Genomic DNA, 14168 nt, shown 5'->3' with positions numbered 1-14168 from the left:
ATTCCATAGTTTCAAGGGTATTGCACCCTCTATGCGGGTGTGTGTGGTCAGACAGGAGCGTAACCTATGATAATTAAAAAAATCTGAGGAGGGTGCCCCATAAATGGACTGGATCTCAGGGAAAGATTTGTTATCCGTGAGGGTCCTAAGGTCATTAGTGTGGGATGCCCTGGACGTGAGCCATGTAGGGATGGTTAGATCAGGTGATAAGATTTGGAGGGTCTGTAAAGATACCGGTATGTCTTTCATAGGGAAGGATGACCATTTGCTATTGCGAAGTATTTTCCATGCAGAAAGCGATGCTTTTATGGTGGGTGAGTAGATGTTGAAATTTGTCACCGAGACTAGGGAGCTAAATAACCAGCTTTTGAGGTCGGGACCAGGTGTGGCACGATTTTCTATATCTCCCCATAGCGTAGTATGGGGGGGGGTTAGTCCATTCCCGTAATTGGGAAAGGATGGTGGCCAAGTAATAGTCCCGGATGTCTGTATATCCCATACCCCCAGCATGCTTATGTTTGAGAAGTTTGGAATAGTTGCTTCTAGGTTTTTTATCTTGCCACATGTATTTACTAAGAATAGATTGCAAAGAAGCTAGGTATGATTTGGATAAGGGGATGGGAAGGGTGCGAAATTGATATAGAATTTTAGGTAATGTGAGCATTTTAAAACGCAGCGAGCCTACCCGACCATGAAAGTTCAAATTTGGCGAGGTTGGACAGATCTTTGATTAATAATTGTTTGGTTTTAACATAGTTGGCTTGAAACAATCTAGACACCGATTTAGTGAGTACAATGCCTAAGTACGGTATTCCTTGGTCGGCCCAAGGGTATGCATATTGGTTTCTTAGAATATTGCCGGTGACAGCATCAAGGCCCAGTTCTAAAATATATGATTTGGTTTCATTGACCTTATAATAAGAGACGGAGCCAAAGGTAGTTAAAACATGTTGTACCGAAGCCAGGGAAGTCATAGGGTTAGTAAGCATCAATATGACATCATCTGCAAATAAATTTATTTTGTGTTCTATGTGGCCTATTTTAAAGCCAGAGATGGTTGTGCAATTTCTGATATGTGCTGCCAGGGGTTCCATGATCAGGTTAAAGATAAGTGGTGATAAGGGACAACCCCGGCGGGTACCATTGGTTATTGGAAAAGCACGGGAGGTTATTCCGTCCGTGTAAACTTGTGCCGATGGAGAAGAATATAGGGCCATAATTGCTGAAAAAATATGGCCTTGGAATCCAAATTTTTTAAGGGTAGCTTCTAGGTAAGCCCAATGGACTCTATCAAACGCCTTCTCTGCATCTAAAGATAGAAGCAGAGAAGGCGTTCTGCCAGTCTCAGCGTGATGAATTATGTTTATCAATCTCCTTGAAGCGTCATAAGTTTGTCTACCCTTCGTGAAGCCTGATTGATCAGGGTGTATCAAAGTGGGCATAATTTGGACTAAGCGATTGGCTATGAGTTTAGCGAAGATTTTGGTGTCGAGAAGACATATAAGAGATATTGGCCGAAAATTTTGTGGCGTGTTGGGCTCTTTCCCTGGCTTCGGTAGAGTAATTATCAGAGCATTAAGCATTTCATTGGGAAGAGAAGAGGAGGAGGCAGCGTCATTGCACACTTGGGATAGGTAGGGAGCCCAGGTAGTACTGAATTGTTTATAGTACTCATTAGTTAAGCCGTCAGGCCCTGGTGATTTGTGGGAAGGCAAGGTTGATACAATGTTTTGAACTTCTAATTGTGTGAAAGGGGTGTTCAGGTCAGAGATGTGTTGTTGTGATAATGTTGGTAGGTCGATCGTTTGAAGAAAGGAATTGATGTCAACAATAGAGGGTTGAGTGGTGTTGGGGTCATCTTTCAAGTTGTATAAAGTATGGTAGTATTGGCTAAAGGCATCTGCAATAGCTTGAGGGTCTAAAAGTTTCTGCTTTGTGGTTGGATGAAAGAGATAATGTATTCTAGATTTAGCATAGTGACCCTTGATCCTTAGAGCAAGTGCTTTCCCCGCCTTGTTACCTGTAGTATAATAGTGTGCTTTGAATTTCGTGTTGATGCGAGTGTGATATTCTAGGAGTAAATTTCTAAGTTCCTGTCTAAGGAGGACTAACTGGTCTTTTAAATTAGGGTCTGGTGTGGTTTGGTTTTGAACATCGAGTGCATGAATTTTGGCTATTAAGGTGTCTAGACGCTGTGATCTCCTCCTCTTCTCTCGAGCAGAGAGTTGCATTATAATCCCTCTGACGAATGCCTTATGAGCATTCCAGAGGACAGTATTACTGGAGACTGAGCCAGTATTTAGGGTAAAAAACTCTTCAAGCTGGTTACGTATGTACAAGGAGTGTTCCGGAGAGTGAATGATGTCCGCATTCGCTCTCCATACCGTATGCCGGGGAGAGTTCAGATGATCGGTGACAGTGAGTGAGATTGGAGCGTGGTCCGACCAAGTGATCGTACCAATGCCTGATTCGGTGGAGTTGGTCAGCGTCCATTTATCTACAAGGAAGTAGTCAATTCTCGTGTAGCAGTTATGTCTGTGGGAGAAAAAGGAGTAGTCTCTTTCGGTGGTATGTTGGCATCTCCAGATGTCGTATAAATTGTTGTTCCGTATGAAGGTAGTCATAGGGGAGGATAGCCTGGAGGAACGGGAGGAGGCATCCATGAAATTATCTGGAACTATGTTAAAGTCTCCACATACAATGAGACATCCCTGTCAAAACTTGTTAAGCTTGTTCATCAGTCTAGAGAGGAATTTAATTTGGCCAGTATTGGGAGAGTAGACGTTTACGATAGTATATCTGGTTTTGTTGAGGGTACAATCCAGGGCTATATATCTTCCATCTTCGTCCTCCATGCTATTGTGGAGGGTGAAGGTGACAGTGTCTTTTACCGCTATCATAACCCCATTACGTTTGTCAGGTCCTAAGGATTGAAAGATGTGAGGAAAATGGCGATTGGAACAGCGGGGGCTGCCTAGCTTTTTGAAGTGGGTCTCTTGGAGACAGAGGACATCACATTTGGATTGGAGAGCGGTCCTCCACATGGAGGATCTCTTCGCTGGGTGGTTAAGTCCCTTAGTGTTAAGGGATAGAAATTTCGGCATTATGTAGGTCAGGTGCAGATGTCAGGCGTAGTGGTAGGTACTTACAGTGAGCGAGATTCTCTATAAGATGTCAGAAGGTGTCCGGATGCGGGTTCCTGTAGCCGGAGCAGGTGCAGTTCTCAAAACAGAGGTAATCCAGGGAAGAGGAGAAGCCGGAGCAGTAGAAGGAAAGGGTAGAAATTAGTACTTCGTTAGTGGTAGGCAGAACAATAAAAAGGTAATTAATACTGTAGTGTAGAACAGCCAAAAAAAAAAAACACTAGGCTGTTGGAACTATACGGGGTGAAAGTTTATGGTTAACACATCCCGAGCAGGGCACCAACCGGAGTAATGTGGTGCAGAATATGAATTGAAGCGGGTGAGCATCGCCAGCAGTAAAGATTCAGTGGGCATTAGGCGGTTGTTTGGGGTAAAGAGGCGGAGAAGGCCCTCTGCGGTTGTTGGACTGTACGGTAGGCTCTTCCGGGAGAATATCCCATTGTTGTAGAAGCTTTATGCCTTCAGGGACTGATGTAATAATGTGTTTAGACCCATTCCTGGATACAATGAGTTTAGTCGGGTAACCCCATTGATAGGGGATTTTGTGGTTGAACAGCGGTTTGGTAATCGTTATCAGCTGTTTGCGCAGTTGTCTGGTGTGTTGAGACAGGTCCGCAAATAGTTGTAGATCAGAGAATGGTTCTGGTAGCCTATTCATATGCCGGGACTTGAACATTAGCTGATCTTTAGCATAATAAATGTGCACCCTCATCAGGACGTCCCTGGGTATGGTGTCTGCCAAGTGCGACGGCTTGGGGATGCGGTGTATGCGGTCAATAATGGTCTCCATCGGTGACAGGTCAGGTAGCAGTGTTGAGATCATTTTCCTGGCGTAGGTGTTAAGGTCATGAGGTAATACCGATTCGGGGATACCCCTGATCTTGACGTTATTACGTCTAGAGCGGTCTTCGAGGTCCTCCATTTTGGATTTCATCCATTTTTGTTCGTCATGTGTGTGGTCTTGGGCGTCCACTAGGTCATTAACCGTAATAGTCAGGTCACTCATATGGTGTTCAATACGTTGGATTTTTTGCCCCATATGTAGCATATGAGATGAAAACTGGGTAAACATGGATGATAGTTCATTATGGATAGAGGATTGTAAGGAGATGAGCATCTCCTTCATAGTAGTGTCCAGGACAGGCTGGTCTGATGTGGGGAAGGCCGCAATAGCTGAGGGCTGGTGTGTGGGTAAGATGGATGCAGGGCTTACCTCTGAGTTAGGCCCCGCAGAATCCATTCGCATCCGCGCTTTGGCAGGGCTGTTACTGGTTGAAGAGGGAGAATTCTGTGGAGATATTGCAGGGGAGTGCTGCTGGAGGGATATTGCAGATTCGTTCGCATCAGGGAGGTCAGTGTAAGCCGAAGATTCTCTGACAGGGCCGCGGGCGCCATCTTGGATTCCTGTGTCAGGCGGCTGACTAAAATAGTCGGTCAATTTCTTCGGCGTCCGGTATTCCTTCCGCTTTTGGTTCGTCTGAGACATAGCTGGGCTCTATGGTAGTCACCCTGTCGCGGTAAGGAGTTCGTACGTGTACTCTGTATGGCGATGCTCCGGTTGATAGTCCGGTCGGTGCGGGAGCTGAGGAGTCAGACGTCCATCCTGCTCGGCGGTTAGCCACGCCCCTCGTAATTACAATTCTTGATATAATCAATCACAGCAGGGCGCTCCAGCGCCAACCAAGAGTCACTTTGAGGGCTTACAATGTTGTGGCAACACCAACACTTTGTTGTGCCATTTCTGCAGAGCATATAGGGCAGGCCCCTACTTTCAAACATCCAACTTACAAATGTCTCCTACTTGCAAACGGAAGGAGACAACAGGAAGTGAGATGAAAAAAGACGGACGGCAAAACAAATTATACAGGGGTGATAACCCTTCCCTATGTTTTCCAAAAAGCTTAAAAATAGATTTTTTGACTGCAGCTACACTTTAAAAATATACCAGTTCAAAAATACACACAGATTCTACTTAACACAACAAATCTACACAGTCCCTGTCTTGTTTGCACCGCCTGTATACTACTGTTCTGAGTATATAGGGCCTGGGGGCCCCACGTCTTTCTTTTTTTAATATGGGTACGGGGTTCCCCTTAATATCCGTACAAGACCCAAAGGGTCTGGTAATGAGCAGGGGGGGCTACCCATGCAATTTTTCTCAATGATTTTCATCCATATTGCCGGAAACCAGATATTACATTAAAACCGCAAGCAGTTTGAAATTACTTTTTTTCCACTAAATGTCATTTTGTGCAGGGACTGTTCTAAACATGGGAAACACATGGCACTTCACAGGCATACTCTAGACACCTCCCAGGCACGATATTTAAAGAAATATTTCACTTTTTTTCACTTTAATCCTCATTAAAATCAGTCCTCACGCCAAAACGGCCATTTTTAAAAACATTTTAGGCATTGACCTATGTCCCCTGGGGTAGGAGCCAAGTCCCCAAACCTTTTTTAGGACAGTATCTTGCATATTAGCCATTAAAATTAGCACTTTTTATTTAGAATGTTCGAGTCCCATAGACTTCAATGAGGTTCTAACGTTCGTACGAATTTGCGGTCCGTTCCAAAGTTCTGGTGCGAAATGAACCGGGGGGTGTTCGGCTCATCCCTAATTGCCATGTTTTCATCACACTTGTACTATTATTAATTGTTTTTGATTTATAGTGCAGCACTGTTTATTGATTGTTTGCACTTTTTAAGTGAAGTGGGAACATTTGTTAGCGATAGCAGCTATTATTAATTATTGATTTTTTAATTAATTTTTTATTTATAACTGGAAAAGAGGACCAACCAGGCCACAACATGGAAGCAGACAAAATAAAATAAAATAACACACCATACAGGCACAGTCCAGAGCAATACAAAGAAATAAAAGAAAAAGGAAACAAATCACATAACAAAGTATCGATGGAATTATGCCCTGGGACCTATAGTCCATGACCAGTCGTCCCGGCCCGGCGGGGCCTCCCCCCATATTTTTAGGGATATATAGAAAACAGTAAGAGCTAGTAGTAAGCCCTGGAATGCTAAGAGAAGCCAGAAAAGAAAAAGAGTGGAGAACAAAGAGAAGAAAAAAGAAAAAGGGGGGGGGGGGGGGGTTAGGGGTACATGAGAAAGAAGGGTGAGGGAAGAGGGGATGGGGAAGGGGAACTCACGAACATGGGTGTCCTGCCTATGCTCGAAAAAGGCAGTCCATCTCCATGGTTCAGCCTGCTGCTAGTGGCCTCACGGAGGGGTACCAATGGACCCTCTAAGAGCCTGCCCCTCTTGTGAGTATTTAAACATATTCCAGAGCTGCCATGTTTTGGAGTACAACGCTTCTCTATGCTGACTCGTCAAGATCAGGTCTTCCATCTTATTAATATCTTCCACTTTCCCAATCCAGACATCTAGAGTCGGCGGAAGCTGAGACTTCCAGAGAAGGGGGATACAAGCCTTTGCCGCATCCACCAGATGCCGAACTAAAGATTTTTTGTAGGAGCGTGTAGGTATATCGGTTGCATGCAATAGAAAAAACGCTGGGTCATTAGGGATATTGTGATCAGTAAACTTCTGTGTGATTCGGCGCACTTCCCCCCAGAAATACCGAAGTCTGGGGCAGGACCAGAAGATATGCAGCAGCGTACCTCTGTCCTCCCGGCAGCGCCAGCATACCTCTGCCACCTCCGGGAAGAACTTGTGCAGCACCTCCGGGGTTCTGTACCAGCGCGTGAGAAGTTTGTAATTCGTCTCCTGTATCTTGGTACAGATGGACGATTTGTGTGTAAACGTAATAATTTTCTGCCTCTGGTGGTCCGTGAAATTGCATTGTAATTCCCTCTCCCATTTAGAAAGGCTGGGTAGTTGGTAGTCCGTCGGTGGTGCATTCAGCATCGCGTAAGTCAAGGTCAAGGTATGGGCCACCGCCCCATTCCCAGAACACAGTTCCTCCATAGTCGTGCAGGGTGAATCCCCGGCGTTGGGTGGCGTCAGGGTATCTAAAAAATGGCGCAATTGGGCCGCTCTCAAAAAGTCTAGGCGATAACATCCAGTCGGGTCTGTCAGTTCCGCAGTCGTTCTCCACCTGCCCGCAATGCTGAAATGCGCCGCCCTAGAAATCCCCGATTCCCCCAGGGCTCGGAATACTATGTCAGTCGTACCAGGAATGAAGCGGGGGCTATCCAGGATTGGGCGTAGCGGTGAATTTCGAGGGAATACGGGAGCCCGGGACAACAGCCGCCCCCATATCTTAACAGTGGTGCCTATGAGTGGATGGCGTTTAATGGCCAGCGGCACCTCATCAGAGCACCACGGAACAACCCGTAGAAGAATTTCGCTCTGGGCTTGCTCAATTTGCGTCCAGAGTTTAACCTTCTCATGGCGGCACCAATCAACCAGTCTGCCTAGGTGAATCGCCTTGTAATAGGTGTGGACATCCGGCATTGCCAGACCCCCGCATCGCTTTGGAAGTGACAGTATCTTGCTATGTATTCTGGGTTTCTTCCCAGCCCAAAGGAACGAGATAAATGCAGAGCGTATTTGGGCGAAGTAGGACGTTGGAATCTGTATCGGGAGTGCTTGGAGTAAATAGAGAAATTTCGGGAGTATCATCATTTTAAGAATGTTACAGCGGCCAATCCACGAGTGCAGACCGCTGTTCCATTGGTTCAGCAAGGCTCTAATTTTGTGGAGTAGGGGCGGAAAGTTAAGCTGGAAGAGACGGTTTAGTCTTGAAGGGATATAGGCGCCCAGGTATTTCAGGGCCCCATCTGTCCACTTCAAAGGAAAACGAGTTTGTAAAGTCGCCAGCTGTGGCGCGGGTACACCTATGCCCATAGCCTCCGACTTGCCGAAATTTATACGGAGATTGGAGAGTTTGCCATAAACGTCGAATTCGCGCATTAAATTGGGGAGTGAAAGGGACGGGCTGACCAATGTAAACATCAAATCATCCGCATATGCCGAGACTTTGTACTGTGTTCCCGTCGTTCCGATCCCGATAATGTCTGGGTTGTTCCTAACGTGACAAAGAAACGGTTCCAGGGTCAGGGCAAACAGCAGGGGAGAAAGTGGACACCCCTGCCTGGTCCCATTGGCAATCCCAAATGAGTCCGATAAAATGCCGTTTGCTCTGACCCTGGCCGTCGGGTTAGAGTACACCGCAGAGATCCAATGCATCATCCGGTTACCCAGACCTATATACTCCAATGTGGAGAACATAAATTGCCAGCTCACTCGGTCGAACGCCTTTTCAGCGTCCGTCCCGAGGAACACACACGGAATGCGTTTATCGTTTGCCACATGGAGCAAGTTCAGGACCTTAATAGTATTGTCCCTCGCTTCTCTGGTTGGAACAAAGCCGACCTGATCCAAGTGGATCAGATACGGCAAATGTCGCTGTAATCTAATAGCTAAAATTTTCGTAAACAGTTTTAAGTCCGTGTTCAGCAAAGAGATGGGACGATAGCTCCCACACTGCGACAAATCCTTACCTTCTTTCGGTATTACCGATATCTGGGCCTGTAACGTGGACTGATGCAAACGTGAGCCCGTGCTCAGAATATTAAATAGGTTAACCATATGGGTACCTAGAGAAGGGAGTAGGGTCTTATAATATGCGGCAGTGAGACCGTCCGGGCCAGGTGCCTTACCCGATTTGGTAGCGCCTAGTGCCGTCTGAAGTTCTGGTAAGGTGATGGGCGCTTCTAGCAATTCTATATCCGCTGTCGGTAGGGTTGGCATTAGGGAGGCAGCTATGTAGCGAGAGGTATCATTCGCAGAGGGCGGGGGCGTGTTCAGGTTATACAGGGAATCGTAGAACGTTCTAAATTCCTGCAAAATTTTTTGGGGCAGAGAAACTTTCTGACCTCGTGGAGAGGTTAGGTGCGGTATATAGGAAGCTAATTTCTGTTCCTTTAGGGTACGAGCCAGAAACCTCCCGCATTTATCTCCCGATTCATAAATTTTTTTCCGAGAGAGTTGAATCATTGCCTTAGCCTTGAAATGAAGTAGGTCAGTGACCTGTCTGCGAGCGGTGTCAAGCTCCGCACCCAGTTGCGGAGTGGGGGAGTGTTTGTGGCGCAACTCGAGAGTCCGCACTTGATGTAGCAACGTCTCCAGCCGCGCTGTCCTGTGCTTGTGTATCCTAGAGCCATGTTTAATGAGTACTCCGCGGATCACGGCCTTGTGTGCCTCCCACACCACCCCGGGGTCGCTCCCTGTAGTCGAGTTAGCCTGAAAATAGTGGCCGATTTCCCTAGTCACGTCCGCGAGGACCTCTGGGTCTTGGAGTAAGCTGTCATTTAGGCGCCAGGGCGGTCTCTGTGTTTTGTATATATCCGTCACGGCGTACCGCAGGGTGATCGGGGCATGATCCGACCAAGTGATCGTCCCGATCGTGGTGCCCTTTACCGCGTGCAAATGTCTGTGGGGGATTAGAAAATAATCTATGCGCGAGTATGTCTGATGCGGATTGGAATAAAATGTATAGTCCCTCTCTCCGGGATGAAAAAGACGCCATGTGTCGATAAGCTGTGCCTCATGCAGGGACGTTGAGATTCGTTTGCGCATCTCTCGAGAGGTAGCAGAGAGACCCGTGGAGGTATCCTCCGCAGGCGTAAGGGGTACATTCAGATCCCCGCCAACAATAAGCTGTCCTTCCGTGAACCGTGTAAGGTGTGTCAGTCTACGTTTCAGGAAGGTGTCCTGACGGTCGTTTGGGGCATAAATGTTCGCCAAGGTCATCATCGCCTCCCCTACCTTCCCCTTCACAAACAAAAACCGTCCCTCCTGATCAGATTGGATGTCTATGCACTTCCATGGCACTGAAGCCGACATCAAGATAGAAACACCTCTGGACTTAGCCTCAGTATACATGGAGTGGTAGACCGTAGGGTAGAATCTATTCTTGAGTAGTGGTAAGGAATTAGCCCTAAAGTGGGTCTCCTGCAGAAATACAATGTCCGCCTTCATGCGTCTCATATCATGAAGTAACATACGTCTCTTCTCTGGGATATTCAGCCCCTTAGCGTTCAGTGAGATCACAATAAGTTCAGCCATGTTCGTGAGTCCGGGGGGGGACAAGAAAAGTCTTAGGCTAAAAAGGGGGGGGTGGGGGGGATTGAAGAGAGAAGAGGAGAGTCAGCAGGTGGGCCTCTTGTTCGGCTCGAAAAAAGAAGAAACAAAAGAAAGAAAGAAAAAAAAAAAAAAAAGTAGTGAGAAAAAGAATTAGAATTAGGGCGCCGTCCAAAGAGGGGAACAGCGCCGAAAAGTGTCTAACAGTGCTAAATATAGCTAAAGCGCTCCCCAGTTGTGTACCGGGAATTGAGCGCGGGCCTAAGTGGGGTAGTGAGTGGACAGGGCCGAGAAATGAGACTCCCGATCCCACCCGTCACCCCCGGCAATCAAATATAGTATAATTAGTCACAGCAACAATCACAGCCCATGAACTATAAAACAGTATACATAACATATGACATAACACATAACATAACATAGGCTGCGCTAAAAGAGCCAAAACATTGGTAAAGCAAATCGCATCTGAAACCAGAGAGAAATAGGACCGTAAATATGCAGAAAAATAAACAAGGAAACAATTCTAGACAAACATCAACCCAGCAATGCGCCCCCAACCCCACTCCCCGACAATATATGCAAATAGTGCTCCATCCCCTCCCTCGTGTCCGCACCAGAGTGGTAATGACAATCTCCGTGCCGTATGTCGATTCCCCAGTCCCTCAGGTGCTCCGTAGGTGCATTCAAAAAACAATAATTAGCTCTGAAATCTGCCCTCGGGGCGACAAACATCCCACCCGCCCCCTCCCGAGGAGCACGTAAACCCCGCCAGTCTGCTACCACCAACGTCCAGCGGCTATCCGATGCCGCAATGGGTCAACCGAAGGGCTGGGTCCAACAATGTCTCGTGCGGGGGTAACTGCTATACAACGCCATCGCCTGGACCACTCCCCCCGCCTCAAGTCCCCATCGGATGCGGGGAGCCTGCAAGCCAGCCGGCCGGCCATCCATACAGTAGGTCTTAAAGGCTTCCCCCCCTCCCCCCCCTCCCAGCCCCCAGCGTCCCGACGTAGCCAAAATCAACCCCGGCCAACGCACAGGGGTCCCCCCAGGTGGGGTTAGATCAACCCAAATCCTCGGCCAGAACACTGAAGGGGGAAAAACCCTAAAGAGAGACAAAAGAGGGGGGGAGGGGGGCACCCAGGGCGTGCGGGGGGGAAACGCTCCAAATGTCACCTTCCCGGGGTGGAGCCATCAGGTCATGGGGGGACCTAGTGCTCAGGGCACGGTAAAAAAGTTAACATGGGGGAGCTGAGGAAAATCGGGTTTCAGGCGCCATGTGGGAGGAATCTACTCACGGTGTCCTGGGTTTTCCCTCTGGGCCAACCGCGGCCTTCTCCTGATCCACTGAAGTCTAGGTTGCAACGGGCCCCGGTAACTAGAGAGCCCTGTTCTGCCCATCGGGCGCGGGAGTATCTGAAGCCAATCCGGAACCGGGATCTGGTCCACGTCCAGGAACCGAAATAGGCCGGGGAGGTCCGCCGGCGACTGTAGGGTGTATCTGTTCCCTTCCTTACGGAAGATGACGGCCAGGGGGTAACCCCAACGGTAAGTACAGCCCTTCTCCTTTGCCAGGTCCAATACGGGTCGGAGCATGGCTCTGCATCTCAGTGTCGCCCTGGATAGGTCAGGGAGGATGGTGACAGGAACCCCTTCCACATCCATCTGCCCTTGCTCCCACGCCCTCCTCAGGATTTCATCCTTCTGCGGGAAACGCAGTAGTTTGCACAGCACATCTCGCGGGCGCTCCGGGTCAGCGATTCTGGGACCCAGGGTCCTATGGATCCGTTCAATCTCCACCACACAAGAAGGGTCCTCTAACAAGTTGCGGAAAATCTCCAGCACCGCGGCCTCCATGTCCTCCCCTTCCAAAGATTCGGGCAGACCCCGGAGCCGCAAGTTATTCCTGCGACTCCGGTCTTCAACATCCTCCAGGTGGAGCTGGAGGGCGATAGCGGTGTCACGGTGGTGGTCCCTGGCTCTCTCCAGCTCTGACACCCGGTTCTCTAAGGTAGAGAATGAGGCCTCCCCCACAGTCACCCTCTCCGTCAGAGCCGACACATCCTCTCTCACCTCCTGAATGTCCCTGCGGTGTGTTTCCTCTAGGCGGAGGATCAGGGCCTCGATGTCCGTTCTAGTGGGGAGGGCTTGAATCAAAGTCCTGAGATCCTGCTCCGCCCGATCAGGCGTTCGGGAGCCCTCCGTTGCCTCCATGGTCAGTGCAGCGGATGGCTGGATAGCTGAGACTAGACGTGGGTTCGCCGGTACCGCTCGGTCCGGGCCGTGATCAGAACGCTGAGTGGCTGGTGCGGGGGCCCTGCTCGGCGAACCACGTGGCGCCGCCGAGTCCGCGCCGGCCGTGCGCTGCTGCGCTGGGTTGAAAAAGCGGTGTAGGGACCCGGAGGAAGCCCCAGATCGTTCTCCCTTGACGGCGGCTCTCGTCTTGCAGCCCTTGGCTGGTTGCATGCCGGATACGATGGCGGATCGCCGCGGGAAACAGGCCGGGACCGGGAGCTCACAAGAAACACAGCCTTACTCCACCATGTCCCCAATTATTGATTTTTTATACTACTTTATTTCACGAGATTGCGCAGTTTGATATTCACTTTATATGTCTTTGTATTTTACTGTACATCAATAAAAACAATTGAATTTTAAATAAGGCATATAATATAAACAGAAAGATTTTATAAAAAAAAAAAAAAAGAAGTGTTGATAAATGGGGATGAAGGAACAAGGAAAAACAAGACATAAACAAATGAAACTTCAGCTTTAACTTGTTCGAGGTTTTTCTGTCCTCCAGCTGCATAAATATGTGAAACAATTAAAAAATCCATATAAGACGGCAGACAGAATGACCTTCTTTGATGAAAATGGTGAATTTCCTTTCCACTACAAAATAGTAAATTGGATGAAGTCTAACCACCAACTTAGAAGAAGCCTTACCGATGTTGGTTCGTACACACCATGGGCTAAAGAAGAAGATCAACTTCACATTGACCCCAACAATATAATATGGGATGAAGGCAATAATACGGTGAGGAGGAGAACATGTGGCTCTCACTTTTCATTACATTGGCCGCCCATTGTACAGTTTTCACAAAAGATATGTAACATTTATAATCAGGCAATGATATTTGTGAGCATCACTCATGAGCTTTATAGCTTCAAATATTATATTATCTGACCTTCACATATAAGTATAAATAACACAGAAATGAATCAAGAAATGATTTGTAGGGATTATTTCTTACTCATGCTGTTGTGGAAAATTTTATGAAGATGTATTGGATGTATTTTAATATGTATTGTCATAAGTCTCCCTGTGTTCGTTCTAAAGAGCTGACTCGGGCAGACTGATGCTGGTTGAGATCCGTTAGGTAGTGGTAAATTTCCTGTTGTTTGGAAAGAGGTGTTTGCAGAGTGGGGGTATGTCCGCCAGCAAAAGGGCCCCTGTGCATTGCACAGACGATTGTCTGAGGGGATACGTTTGCTCTGCAGGGATTGGTTGTGGGCTGATGTACACTCATTGTCTCTGCTGTGTCTGATCAGCACATGTCGGGATTCACAGCGTGCATCTGCAGATAACCTTCCATCCACAAGGAGGTGTAGAATAATCCAGGTATATATTGTTCTCTGCAACAATGTATATTAAGGATTCTTATCAGCGGATTTGTAGTCATCATTCATTGGTTAATGTATAAATTCATTTATTCTGTGTCATGTCCTTATATGGTCATTCACATCCTGTGTTCATTTTCCTGTGAGGTCACACACTGTGTAGGAGGGGTTTAGCTGTTGGAGGCAAACCCTCCAGGGTGTGGCTTCCTGTAGATATGTCAATAAAAGCAGATGCACGGGTCAGGCAACTCAGACATGCTGACCGATTTGAGAATTTAAGAATGCTGGTGATGTCTCCTTAATGGGGAACCAGAGGGGGCTGGCTGAGAAGCAGCCAGGGGG

The 14168-nt window shown here is 47.8% G+C and overlaps 1 protein-coding gene across 1 annotated transcript in view; it reads left to right on the top strand.

The window, feature by feature from the left end:
* Nucleotides 1-14168, top strand: part of LOC143941273 (vomeronasal type-2 receptor 26-like) — an 80296-nt gene that overhangs the window by 39167 nt on the left and 26961 nt on the right. Inside the window, exon 3 of the mRNA XM_077463309.1 lies at nucleotides 13009-13242. Within this exon, the coding sequence (XP_077319435.1) occupies nucleotides 13009-13242 (234 nt within the window). The remainder of the gene's footprint in view (nucleotides 1-13008; nucleotides 13243-14168) is intronic.

This window comes from Lithobates pipiens, unplaced genomic scaffold (assembly GCF_037356315.1).
Source record: "Lithobates pipiens isolate NorthernLeopardFrog02 unplaced genomic scaffold, aLitPip1_a1.2 Scaffold_3, whole genome shotgun sequence".
Classification (NCBI taxonomy): domain Eukaryota; kingdom Metazoa; phylum Chordata; class Amphibia; order Anura; family Ranidae; genus Lithobates; species Lithobates pipiens.
This window is presented reverse-complemented; position numbering and strand designations above follow the sequence as displayed.